The 13,433-nt window shown below is 45.2% G+C and overlaps 1 protein-coding gene across 1 annotated transcript in view; it reads left to right on the top strand.

Annotated features, from left to right (window-relative positions):
- LOC131285018 (collagen alpha chain CG42342) overlaps nucleotides 1–13,433 on the top strand; it is a 94,418-nt gene that overhangs the window by 36,040 nt on the left and 44,945 nt on the right. Inside the window, exons 2-4 of the mRNA XM_058313879.1 lie at nucleotides 4,288–4,367; nucleotides 12,285–12,320; nucleotides 12,964–12,999. Coding sequence (XP_058169862.1) covers nucleotides 4,288–4,367; nucleotides 12,285–12,320; nucleotides 12,964–12,999 — 152 coding nt within the window. The remainder of the gene's footprint in view (nucleotides 1–4,287; nucleotides 4,368–12,284; nucleotides 12,321–12,963; nucleotides 13,000–13,433) is intronic.

The raw sequence follows: 13,433 nt of genomic DNA on the forward strand, positions 1-13,433 counted from the left end.
ACCCGGTAAGGCCAATGTGAGTAGGATTTTTTCCGCCTCATTTCCGACATCCAGCTGCGGAATGATTTACTTAGAACACTCCGGCCACTACCGCTGCCGCAGGATCCGTTCCTTTTTCTTTTTCTCCTTAGCATCCTGTAACGTCGCTTTAAGGCATCTTTTTCTTGCTTTATGCAGCAACCCATCGTGACTCCTTTTAACCTTTTAGCCTTTCCTCCTTCGCATCGCTTCCCACCGATAGGCGACCGTTAAATGATGGGTGGCATAAGCATACGGCGAGGTGGATTGAGCCCAATGTCGGTGGTCGGTGGCTGTGGTAGGTTTTTTATGCGACGTCTTAGAAGCTTAGCTCAGAAAAGGCACTGATTCTAGCGTGCAGGAAACGTTTCGGGATGCCCAAGGGTTCCAAATTTGCTGTAAAGCAAGCTTTGTGTTCAAATTGCTTGAAGTAAACAAAAACTGTTTAGCATTCCAAACCATTTTTAAAGAAAATTTTGCTCTTTTCCGAGTTTAAAATCAAATTTTCAAAATGATGATTGCTCTGCTTGTGCAAAAAATGTAATATTATTTAGAACCATGTTTTTTTTTACGTGGATAAAGCAGACTTAAAGCTGAACGGCGGAGTTCTGAACGTAAAGTCTCATGAGCATCATCCTTGAATTGAACGAACCTCGAACGACGGTTGCCTGATTTACATTCTATGAATATTCTACCTTATGCTCTCTGTTGCGTGCCTTCCGACTTGGGACAGCATGATATGACAATATGACTGATTGAGTACCTTTCTAAATGCCATCTACGAACGCCGAGCGGCTGGAAAATGGAAGCGAAAAACATAAATGGTAATTCCCGGTTCCACCGTTATTGTTTTCTTGTTATTTTTTTCGTGCATCTGTACAAAATAAGGTAGCATTCTTTTTTTTTCTGCCAGCCAAAATCAAATTAAGTGTTTATGAGCTACGGATGAAATTGATGTTTCTATGCTGGCGCCGGCCGAAGGAAGAAAAAAAAACCCGCGGGAGCAAAATTGCATGAAATGGCTTAAATTGCTTGCCAGCCGTGCCCTTTTATTATTTGGGGCACCCACCCCGTTTGGTGGATATCGGGATGGGAGGGAGGGGTGGGTTTTTGGTTTGTGGCGTTGGCCTCGACCTGAGCAAAGACCGCAAGATTGATGAGCGTCAATTTTTCATCATTTCCATTTCGGGAAAATCGGAAACGCGCCCCAAGATGGGGCGCGGGCGTAAAAAAAGGTGGCGTGAACCAATTTCCTCGACAGGCGAGATCTCCGTTTGTCGTCCGATCGATTGCGTGAGTGTCTCCGGACGGATCTTTACGATTTCTCGGCACGCTGGCACAACTCGATGGAGCGCTGTTCGATGGGGATTTTTTCCCCCCACACCCCGTCATACATTGTTCGTTGTTCGTTGGGACTGGGACTGAAGGTTCTGAAACCTTCGCCATAAAACAAGTTTTTCCTTGCTTGCTTTTGGGTAGGCGAGGGATGCAAAGCAACAAGGAAGCGCGAGGTGTTGAGTGAAGCGATACTTTATTGGCCAAAATTTTATCGACAGTTTTTGCTGTTTGTCTGCCCGATTCAACCTCACCATAATTTATTGCCAGAATAACGCCACGCAACTGCTGTTACGCTTATCCTTCGCGCATACGGGCCCAAGTTTGGGCTTGGTTTGGGAGCCTTGGATGTAGCCAAAAGCGTACGCGAGAGCAAGATGGAGCGCGAAAAATAATAAATAAACCCTGCAAGGGATCAGATGTGATGGTGGAATTCGCATGGTGTCCGTGAAATAATGATGTTACGCAAAATGTGTTCGCTACGTTTGGCCGTATTTTACTTATCCGTTTTGGATATGCTATATTATTTTCTTCCCATTTTTTTTTTCACTTTGAGTTTTGCGTTGTTTGCAGGCTGCCAGGCAATTGCTGGAATTATTGCAATAATATTTATGAGCACGGAAAATGGCCTTGCCAAATGGTGGGTTGAAGCAAAAACGCTGGTGCTTGTTGAGCTTCCCCGGGAGGCGAGTCGAAGGCCATAAATGGTGCAATAAATGGTGGAAGCTGGGGGCATCGTTGCTTTCTTTGCGTTTTTACCCGTGGTTTTAGTATTGCGCTAGAACATGCAATGTATTTTCAACGAATTCATTCGTTCGCCTCAGGCGGCACAATGAAACACAATATCCAGAATGTTTAAGGATTCCTGTGCAAAGCCCTAGAAATAGTCATCTTTTTTAAGCTTATCGATGGCTTCATTGATAGCAGAAGGAAAGTAAATTAATTTTAATAACTAATAATAATAGTAGACTCCAATCATATCATTGTATATTCTAACGCGAATAATTTAAAACATATTGTAAATAACCTAGAATGGAAGGTGCTATGTAAAATTGAGCGAAATAATTGAAAAGGTATTCAAATGCGTTGAATTCAATCTCGTAAACTTAGCCAATGTCAAAGCTGTCCCCAGGCACAGAAAACTGCACGAACAGATGATTTAATTTAACCGTTGCCAGCTCAGCAGGAAACCCACCACCAGAAGAACGGCAGTATTTGTATCCAGTCGCTTTCCTCCTCCTCGAGGGACGCATTCAGAGAAAAGTACCGATCGGGACGCGGTGATCGAGGATGAAAAATGCTTATCACAAACAAACTAACACCGCAAACCAAGGACAGAACAGAGGAAAAAGAAATCAACGAAGAACCTTTGAAAACCGTCCCACTAATGGAGCACAATCAACGAATTCGGCAGACAGCTGCCTTTGGAAAAGTTCGCGTTTGCGGTGCGTTCTGCGCTTCCCTCGTGAATGGCATGCCTGCGTGGGTGGAAAACTTTTCCTTACCATCGGGAGTGGGGGATCCCCTTTGCGTCTCTTTGTCACCCATTTTGCAGCGCGATGCTGCATCGCAATTGTTCGGAAAAGTTTGTCGCCTACTCCACCCCACCCCCTTGGGGAGGGTGTAGAAAAGATGTGGTAACAAATTCGAGCCACGGTCCGGAGTTTAACGACTGCAGCAAAACAAAAACAAGAGTAAATGCCCAAGGCGAAGTGCCGGTGTAGGTGTGCTGGACGCACCGACAATGTATTCGGTGGAAAACCGATGCCTCCCCACAGGACGCTGCAGTGGGAAAGCAAATAAGTATCGCCATTCGCGGCTTTTGGAATTGTAAAATGTCCTTACTTTCCACAACATGTTTGGCCTCCTTCAACGGAGATCGCGCTCCGTTGAACGTTTCATCAGCCCAGAAAGAGGCCCTACCCAGAGTGCTCCTATCAACAGTCATAACACTCCATCAACATTATGACTTTTGGCGGAGAAGAGGACCAAAAGGAAATGCACACCATTTGGCCGGCCAGTCTGCGGTCGGGGGCGAACTTTTACGAGCATCCGAGCGGTGCCCGGTTTTCACTGAACAGGCAAAACAAAACAAAGGAAGACCCAACCAGCTCCACCGTTTCCTTGCGGCACGCAAAATGTTGCGCCTCCGGTGGGAATCAAAGTTTTGTTGGACGCACTTTATAAACTCTCGGCAGGTTTTTCGAGAGGCAGCTAATAGGATAAAGCTGTTAGGTTCGGCTTTTAAGGACGCAGAAACAAAGGCGACACGCGGGGATAAACACCCGGGGGCAGAAACAATACGGCGTCAAACGTTGGAGTTTTCCAACGCTTCTTCTGTTTTATTTTTAGTTTCTTAAAATTTTGAACCGTAAGCGCCTCCACGTCCTGCAGGAAGAGTTGCTGATGATTTAGTGAAATTAAATTAAAATCTTCTTCCGGACTCATTGGCACGCTTTCGCCCGCCGTTGGTGAAGTTCACCCGGCGCTCTTAATAAGGCAAACTGGCGAGCTCTAGGCAAAACCTGCAACTCGGGTGGAACCGTTCGGTGCCCGCCGGCGACGATGATGTTGATGGTAATTTAATCAAATTAAGGCACTTTTCTCGGCTTTCACCCCCGGCCGGTTTCCCTTTCCCGGTAAGCTCGAGGTCGTTCGCTCTGGCGTGCTCCCGGAGCTGTCAAACTAACGAATTTTCACTCCGCCATCGAATTTTCCCAGCGAGTCGCGTTCGTTTCACGCGTCGAGGTGCGTGAATGGTGTCTAAAGTGCTCCAAATAAACCATCGCTCGACACAAAAAAAAAAAACTTTGCAGTCCTCTAACCTTCGCCATTATTTGAAAAAAAAACACAACCAATCCCCCAGATTCCACCAGAAGTACCATTCGGTGCCATATTCTTACTCCATTTCGTTTGTTTTTTCTCTCTTTCCAGGACCACCAGGACCGCCAGGACCGCCCGGCAAAAGAGGGAAGCGTGGCAAAAAAGGTGACCCCGGTGACCCGGGAGTGGAGGTAAGTGTTCCGACGGCGACGGCTGTGACGCGGTGGCATATGTCTTTTGCTCCTCTCCCCTCTCCAGCCAGCGACCTCCGACCTAGGAAAACGTCGTCCCTGGTATTCGTCAAGATCAAAAAACCACTTTTCAAACTGTCCATCCTACCTTCCGTCCGACCGATACTCCGGGTCAGCCCGGCTTGACTGACGGATGCACGATGATAGTGAGCAGGAAACCCTCATGCCGTCCCTCCACCCCATCGCCACCCACGCCCACCGTAAGGAAGAGACGAACGATTTGTCTCAGGGTCGTGGCCGGCAGAAGTTTCGGTCTTATCTTGACGCTGCGGGTGCGCATGTGAACCGTCAAGTAATTAATTATACTAAATTACACGGTCGTTTGTTATTTTAACCCCACACCCCGAGGGCGGCACATCCGTCCCTCCCCGGTCACCGGCTGCGAGAGAAATCTAGGGGGATAAAATAAAATAAATTTTCTCCGGATTGAATGTCACAAAAACGGCTTCCTTTTCTTTTCGGGTGGATGCAGTTATTTATGGATGGCAGAGAAAGCATGGAACAATAGGAAAAATTGTGTTCTTTTGTAGGGTTTGTTTGTCTTGTTTAACTTTCGAGCGATATGTTTGTCCCTTTGCATACCTGGGCAATGTTGACGATGATGCTTTTCGTCTTAGACAGCATGCAATCCATCTATTATAACCTACCAACCCTGGAAAGCTTACTTTTCCCTCCTGTAAGTCAAAGATAGATTATTTTATTGCTTATTATTTTATTGGAAACTTATTAATTTATGTTTATACTATTGGTAGAATAATATTTTTCTTTGACAGATGCATAACATGATGTATTTATAACGTATCAACTTAATAAGTTACAATTTCCGTAGTGGTGGCAGGATGCAAAGAAGCGGATTGGAAGGATTTAAACTAGAGAGGATACGAGGCGAGGACGGAAAATCAAATCAATCCTTAAAAAGTTTAAAAAAAGGATATTTAAGTTTAAAAAATTAAAATTTCTTTGAACATGGTAAACATAATGAAACACGCCCAATTTTTCGAGTTGGATGATGTTGGAAATATATTCTAAGCAGTTGCCTACATTCAGGCGTTTAGGAATGCAGGAATCCTTTTCTATTCATTTAAAAGGAATTAGGAACTAAGTCGAATGAATAAGCCAAATGAACTATTTTGACAGAAGAAATAAACAGTAGCAAACTGGAGCTCAAGGTGTAAGGTTTACTTACTTCACGAAGACCATCCGAAAATTCACACATTTGGTCCTTCGAACCGGATTATTCGTGCTTGAGTGAAAGTTTTACTCTATAATTGTTTTACGAACAATTATATCGGTTTACGTCTACGACGTACGCATTGTCTTACGGACAATTGTTTTCTTCGACGTTCACGGCGTCAAGACCGCGAAGCAAGTGGTAGAAGAACATTCGACGATTACGTCGTCGATTGTGATTAGGGATTTGCACGACGGGTGCAACACATAGAACTTCGACGTTCACGACGTCACTAGTGCAGTGGAAACATTCGACAATTACGTCGTCGAGTGTAACTAGTGATTTGCACAACGGGTGCAACGCAAGGAACTTTATTTACTACATCGGTAGTGCAGTGAGAAAGAGTGCACAAGATACGACGCTAGAGAAAGGCGCCTACGCACCTCACCGCATCGCGATAGTGCTGTATCATCCATCCGCCATCACGTTTTGCGCGCCATCGCAGTTTGAGAGAGTTTCGCGCGCATTTGGTCTTCAAGCGCGTTATCGGTTAACCCTTGGAGGAACAGTGAAAAAAAGGGAGCAGTGAAAAAATGTTAAACGAAATGGAAAAAATGATCAAGGCGGCCCGACTCAAACTACGGATCGCTTTGGAGAATATTAAATCGCTGGAGCGTTTTATGAAAGCGTTCTTCCCGCAAGATGCAGTTGAGATTCCCGAGGCGTTGGAAAGCTTTCACCAGCACAAGGAAGATTTCTTCACCGCGATGGAGGAGATAGAAGAGTTAGACGACAGCGATGATTCGTTGGAATCATGTATCATAGCACGGGTCGACATGGAGGAACGATGCCAACGGCTCAAGGCGTTCCTCGTAGTGAATCTTCCTACGGATTCAATAGTAATGGGCAACGCTGCGTTACCATTACAAACCATACTGTCAACTAACGAGAGTCACAAGCTACCTGCGAAAGTGATTCTCAAACAGTATGGTGATACACGTTTTCTTTTTCGAGAATATTGGCGTAAACTGCATCTGCTTCCGGCAGTACAGTATCCTACGATAAAGGCGTTGAATTACCTAGTGGAGGAGTTCACGCGTCTCATCAACGGTTTGATAGAGCTTAAGGAACCTATCGGGGAATGGAACGCTACACTGTTCAATATTTTTCTGCTAAAGTTTGATAGTGAAACAAGAATAGCATGGGAACAGCATTCTATCCACCTCAAGGAGGACACGTTCCAAGAGCTATTACACTTCGTCGAGGATCGGATTCGGATTCTAAGGTCCACTGAACGGTCCTCTATTGATAAAGCCGACACCCCGATCAAGGTGGCCGGCAACTCTCGGAAAAATGCGCCACGGACGGCCATTACAAACACCGCACCTACTCACAGATTTTCGGGGACACTTCAACCACGGTGTTTGTTGGAGTGCAGTGAAAACCACCCGCTAAGCAACTGTCCAGTTTTCAACGGGAAGGACTGCAAATCGGATCAGTCTTGTCGCACGAGCGGGGATCGTCATCACTCGCTTCTCCACATTACTTCTACAACTTCGATGGGAGTTAATTCGGAAGAGGAAACGGATTTCCTTGAGACCGCGACATCACATCCCATCGATGACTTTGGAAAAGGCTGCGAGGAAAGAGCGTTTCTCGACTCCGGATCGATGTCCAACATGATCTCGAAAGCGTTCGCTCGGCAGTTAATTATATTCACTTCGAATATCAACATATCCATCTCTGTCATCGGTATGGCATCACAGCCAGTGGACGGTTCGGTTGTGGCAGCCATCCAGCTGAAGAATCAACTGTTCTCAACACAGATGGCATTCGTGATGTTGAATATATTTTTGGCGGACATCCCAACGACTTCCACTGACATTACTTTTTGGATGATGCCTGCAGATGAAATGCTGGCGGATCCATCATTCTACATCTCAGGCAAGATTAACATCGTCATCACGGGAGATGAATTCTGGCAGAGAAAGAAACGGTCGCTTGGAAAAGGACTTCGGTGGCTGGTCGAGACTACCTCCGGTTGGCTCGTCGCAGCTGACACTGCCCAAGTTGCCCCACAGGAAGCGATCTTGGGTGCGAGTCTGAGATTCTGGGTATGTGAAACCCTTCCCAACGATACAGTGAGCTCGATCGCGGATCTTGAGAAACATTACGTTTCTAGGACAACTCGGCACGCTGCTAGAGGGTTGGCCGCATCAGTACAAATCGGTCAGCCAGGTTCATTTCAATATTCGTATCCTAAAGCGCAGCAGCCCCTAGCGGCTCAACATCCGCTAAATCCACCCCATCCGGTCCTGCTACAGGATCAGCAACAGTCGTTGCATCATCATCACCAGTACCATCTTGAACAGCATGATCTGCATCAACATCATCATCTGCAACAGCACGATCTGCATCAACATCATCATCAGCTGCAACAGCATCAGCAACAAACTTATAAGTACGATGTCGGGCGAAGGCGTCTGCGTAGTACTATATCGCCACTCCTGTACGTTGGCAAGAAACCCCCACCGCCCCAACCAGTACAGTACAAGCATCACCCCGCTCTACAATTGTTGCCCAGAATGGAGGGCCTTTCGCAGCAAACGGCAGGCATAACCCTTCCCGTGCCGGACGGGACAGGTTCAGCTTACTGCTATATGCTGCCATCGCTACAACCTCAGTCTCAGCAGCTCCCGGACGGACTGCTGACCTCTACGAACTCCTGTGGCGCTCTCACGTCCCGCACCATCTTCCAGCAGCAGCAGCAACCATCTTCTTCAATCGTGCCGCCTTCCCACCATCCGCAACACTCGCTCGCCTCGGCTAAGGCCACGCTAATCGGACCCGCGATCCTTCTTCAATTGCCACCCTTCCCGGTGCATTCTCAACAGGCAACGGTTCACTTGCTCGGACCACCAACTCCTCGCAGCACTGGTTCAGACGGTGCAATTGGTGGAGTGGTTGGCGTTGTTGAAGCAGCTGTCGCCAACGGAGTTCCCGGATCGAGTGGAGAAGCAGGAGCACTATTGAACGAAGATAGTGACTGTACGCTGGATGACTACACTTGGATCCCGTCTACGACCGGATCAGCTTCATCTTTCCTTCCGCGCCATCCCAAACTAATACTACCACTACGACCTCAGCTTCTACTAGCCACCCTACGTCTAGGGTTCTAGATAATTGGCGATAGTAGCCTCGGAATGGTTGCTTATCGTCATTCGCAACAATGATTCAAGGCAAGGTTTATCCTGGTGGAGCAAGCATCGCGTATCTCCCAATTTCACGTGTAATTCAAGTCAACGATTCGGAACCGCAGCCCAAGTGGGCAATCTTTGTATTCTCGACCTCTAGTATCATTGTCAACGAATCCACGGATACTAAGTCTCTAACTCTAGGTCATTCTATAGTAGGCTCCAATACGTATACATTATTACAAGTTATAGGATCCTACACCATTACGGTAGATCAGAGTACCGTCAACAATTGCAAGCGTGTGCTGACAACGGTTAGCACATATTATCTCGGTACAGTTAGGAAGGGGACAACTCGTGCCCCATCAATCTCTTAAACATCATTTAAAAAAGCGATACCCTTTTTTGGTGGCCGGAATGTTGGAAATATATTCTAAGCAGTTGCCTACATTCAGGCGTTTAGGAATGCAGGAATCCTTTTCTATTCATTTAAAAGGAATTAGGAACTAAGTCGAATGAATAAGCCAAATGAACTATTTTGACAGAAGAAATAAACAGTAGCAAACTGGAGCTCAAGGTGTAAGGTTTACTTACTTCACGAAGACCATCCGAAAATTCACACAGATGATTTATACCAAAAACGATATTATATGACTGGTAATTATCGTAGAATAGTTTCATAAAGACTAATGATTTTTTGATAGTGAAATTATGGGCAATATTTCAATAAATTCTTGGTTGAATAAAGATCTTTGATTGATGATAAGACGAGAATCATGAATAAATCCGTTAAAATCCGTAAGAATATTTCTAGTATTGATGAATATGAAAGTTTTGCAAGAACTATCTGAAATACGGTTTAATCAACATGTATCCTCTCAGCGTAGCTGACTCTTGATTCTGTGTAAGGGCCGAAACGTTGCAAAGGGTCGTCCACAAAACTTATGCCATTCCTATGATGCATATCTTCAGCGAAAATTGTCCCAACGATCCTGTATCGGAGTTCTGTTCAAAGATGCGTAAACCGCCGTTCCAGAAGTGTTGCATTTCTTAACCCCAAGGAATTTGCATATCTCCCTTCCTTCGATCCCGTAAGCTGTAACTAAACACTGTCAATAGCTGGAAGAACCACTTCATCCCACCTGACGGGCAGAACCTGGCACCGAACACCCGACCACCACGAGCAGCAAACAAAACTTTCGTAATTCTATCATCTGTTTAACAAGTTGAAAACTTTTCTGCACTCTGCCGCTTTCGGGGCTACCGAGTGACACGGGAAGAGCCCGATGGAAAGATGGTTCTCCCTGTTGCACAAGAGTCCGTGGAAAACTTTACCAGAATACCGTCTCCGGTTGTACGGCGAGAGCATTAGATCTTCACCGGTTGCCTGATCGCACGGACTTGAAGCTGAGGGAAGGGCAGATCGAGACGGGTTTTATTATGCACCCAAGAAAAACTCATCAAATCTCTTCTGCTTGCCTTCCGACCCAAGGAATACCGTAACCATCGGGTGTAGAATATGCAACGGGGTTTTGCGAGCTATTTCTCGCCAACGTAGTGGCAGCTGCTTTCACCGCCTAGCGTCTTCCAGCGTCCGGAGAGTGGTCGGCGTCCTGGGAGGGCAGGTTGCACCCGGAGCCTCACCATCGTCCGGCGGGATGCATACGAGACCACCGGTTGTGGTTACGGATGCCACCGGTCCATCGCAGCCGCAGCGAAATGGCATCCTCTTCATGCCAGGATCCGTGCAGTGCGGCAGAGAACGAACCCATTTCGGCCAACCATTGCGGGGGTTAACCAGGCAACATCTTTCTGCTGAGTGAAGCATCCCCAAAACCGCAAAGATAAAAAGGGAGTGCAAGAGATGCAAGAAGGTGTCCAAACGATAACCAAAGTGAAGAGAGGTTCGGAAACGGATGTTGAAACTTTTATTAGCCAGCTCAAGCGTAACCTGATCGGACGGGTTTGAAGAAGATCCGCTGGAGGACGTGCTCTGGCATGCCAGGCCATTTCAACACGGACCGTGTTCGTCTGTTTGGCGGTGGAGGAATGCACTCGAGAGTGTATATGTATCAATGCTTGAGCGCATCTATGATGTACGCTAGCCAGTGGCTCACTGCTCTGCAGTAAGCTTTTCTCATACCCAACCTAAGACGAACTTACGGAGTGGAGAACTTGGAGTTCAGCGGCGGACAGCCGAAGAAAGCCGCCGTGACGGGATGACGTGAAAGCATTCTAAAATATCTTTGCGCCGGTGCATGAATCATAAAGCTAAATAGTCTCGTTTTGTGTTTGAGCATGGCTTTTCTTTCTATGTTCCCCTTTGTGGTCAGGGAAGGTGTCGGTGGTAGATTAAACCTCGGTGAAGCAAACGTTGGCCAGATCCTGTGTTCGTACGTTGGCATGCAAACTCAGCTGTAGCAACAGGCTGCAGGCCGTCCAGTCAATAATTCCGAGCTCAGCTCTATATTTGAATTGCGAGTGCGTCGAAGCGAGAGCCGGATGCTGTCGGGGCGCTTTTGCCATTTCGATACGAGCAGGGATGGTCGAATGAGAGATGATCCAGCACAACGGATTAACGAGCGTAAGCATAAAATTTCCATCATGGAAGTGGTCAGCAATCCAACCATAGAAGCACATAAAACCCGAGGGCAGAGTACGTTTCCATTATGGTTGCTCCGAGTATCGGAGGCTCGTGTTTCGAGCTTATGCATCATTTAGATAATTTCCCATTCCAATGAGTTTATTATTTCTGACAATCATGTTTACTGAAAGCTGGGAAAATTGGTTGATTGGCATTTTGTGAAGCTTAAGTCTGAAAAAGTAATTGTTCAGTATTTCGGAAGCACCACTGATGCAAGCTAATCAAATGAATCTAATTAAGTGCCGAAGTGTAAATAGAGTATAAGGAGTAAATCAAATCAACATTTTTGTAGTAATCTTGATGTAATCTCCCCGACTTTTCACATATTGATCGAGAGCAGGTGACTATAAATGTTTTACATAAGAAAATTCATCGTCTAAACAACATCCTTTAGCCATTGTGATAAAGAAAAGTGTTTTCATAGCAGAAATTCCAACGATGAGATAAAACCCAAGTTTTACGGCTCATTTTACATCAAATTTCGAACTTAAATTTGGAAGGGAGAGCTTTGTCTAATCTTTTTCCCTTTGCAATACTAATCCATAGCCGCAGGTTATTGAGGATGACAGCGAAGAAAACGGTTTATTGTTTTACTATAGGTCGTTTTTTTATACTCGGCATCCGATTCGACGGTTTGGAGTGGTTCGATAAGTTTATTGTAGGATTCTGATCTTAACGAGCTCGGAATTAATGTTTTCCAACCGAGTGCCGTTTTCCGTTGGCTGTTTTTATATAAATTTTCCCATCAGATTTATCTACAGACTACAGCAAATAATGAACGAAAACATTAATGCAGCGTGTCAAGCATGCGTATTAATCATCCTTTCTTCTTTCTTTTCTCGTTGCAGGGACCCACCGGTCCTCCCGGTAAAAATGGGCTGCCGGTAAGTGGCCACACGTCGTGTGTACATTGCCGATGAACCTCCCCCCTGGCTGGGGGAGGCAAAAATAATAATAATTTTCGACTATCGGAAATTAATTTCCTTCATTATTGGCCTCCCACTCGAACGCACTTTATCAACCACGAACGGCGGGCATGCATTGCGTCGGTTTTATGATTTATCAAAATCATTCCTGCCTTCACTGATGGCCAGGGCTATTAAAAGTAACACCTCATGCCGGTGCGATGCATGCTGTGCCGAAGGGCCTCACGCCCATAAAGTGATAAAGCAATATGATACCCAACACCTTAGGGGGTAGGAAGTGCTCATTGTTATTAAAGTCATGATTCTGGTGTGGATGAGTTATTGAAATCTCTTTGTTCCGAAAACAATTATATCAAAATTCCTCATTACTTCAAGCGTTTGTAAATTTTTGCTACAAACACAAAACAAATCCTCCCGTTAGCCTTTCGATAAACATAAACAACACGGTTCTCATGGAAACAGTTGTTCAGTTCGGACGTTTGTAAACAAAATACCATGCAAATATTTATCTTTCATTCACTTTTTGCCCGTTCTTTGCACGATTTGCATTGCATCATAATGCATCCGGCGCATCATCATCGCACGTGCAACTCGTCAACAGGGAATCCGAGGACCGAAAGGAGACCGTGGGCTCATGGTAAGAATGTGTTCACGGTTGAAAATTATTTTAAATGGATTGGATGGAACCATTAACATTGAAGTAATTAAATAATGTTTTTGCTAACTAAGAAAGAATAAATCTCATTAACAAATTAACTAATTAATATAACAGTATGCTAAATCATGATGATATGCACGATATAAAAATATTACAGCAAATCGAAGGTTTACTTCACTAATAATTCTTTAACGTCTAATTTCAAAGGAATATGAAGGCATTTTAAGTAATTTGAAAACATTTGAGTTTTAACACGTTTGAAGCAGACTTTTAAGTGCAATCAGTTTTGATAAAATTTATAAAATTTATTAAACCGAGGGTTTTCGAACACAAAGCAAAGACTACGCTTCCGAAAGAATTATATTTACTATAGCCTTTATCTATTTATGTTATTTTATAGCCTAAATGTTTTC

The sequence above is a fragment of the Anopheles ziemanni genome, chromosome 3 (assembly GCF_943734765.1).
Source record: "Anopheles ziemanni chromosome 3, idAnoZiCoDA_A2_x.2, whole genome shotgun sequence".
Lineage (NCBI taxonomy): Eukaryota > Metazoa > Arthropoda > Insecta > Diptera > Culicidae > Anopheles > Anopheles ziemanni.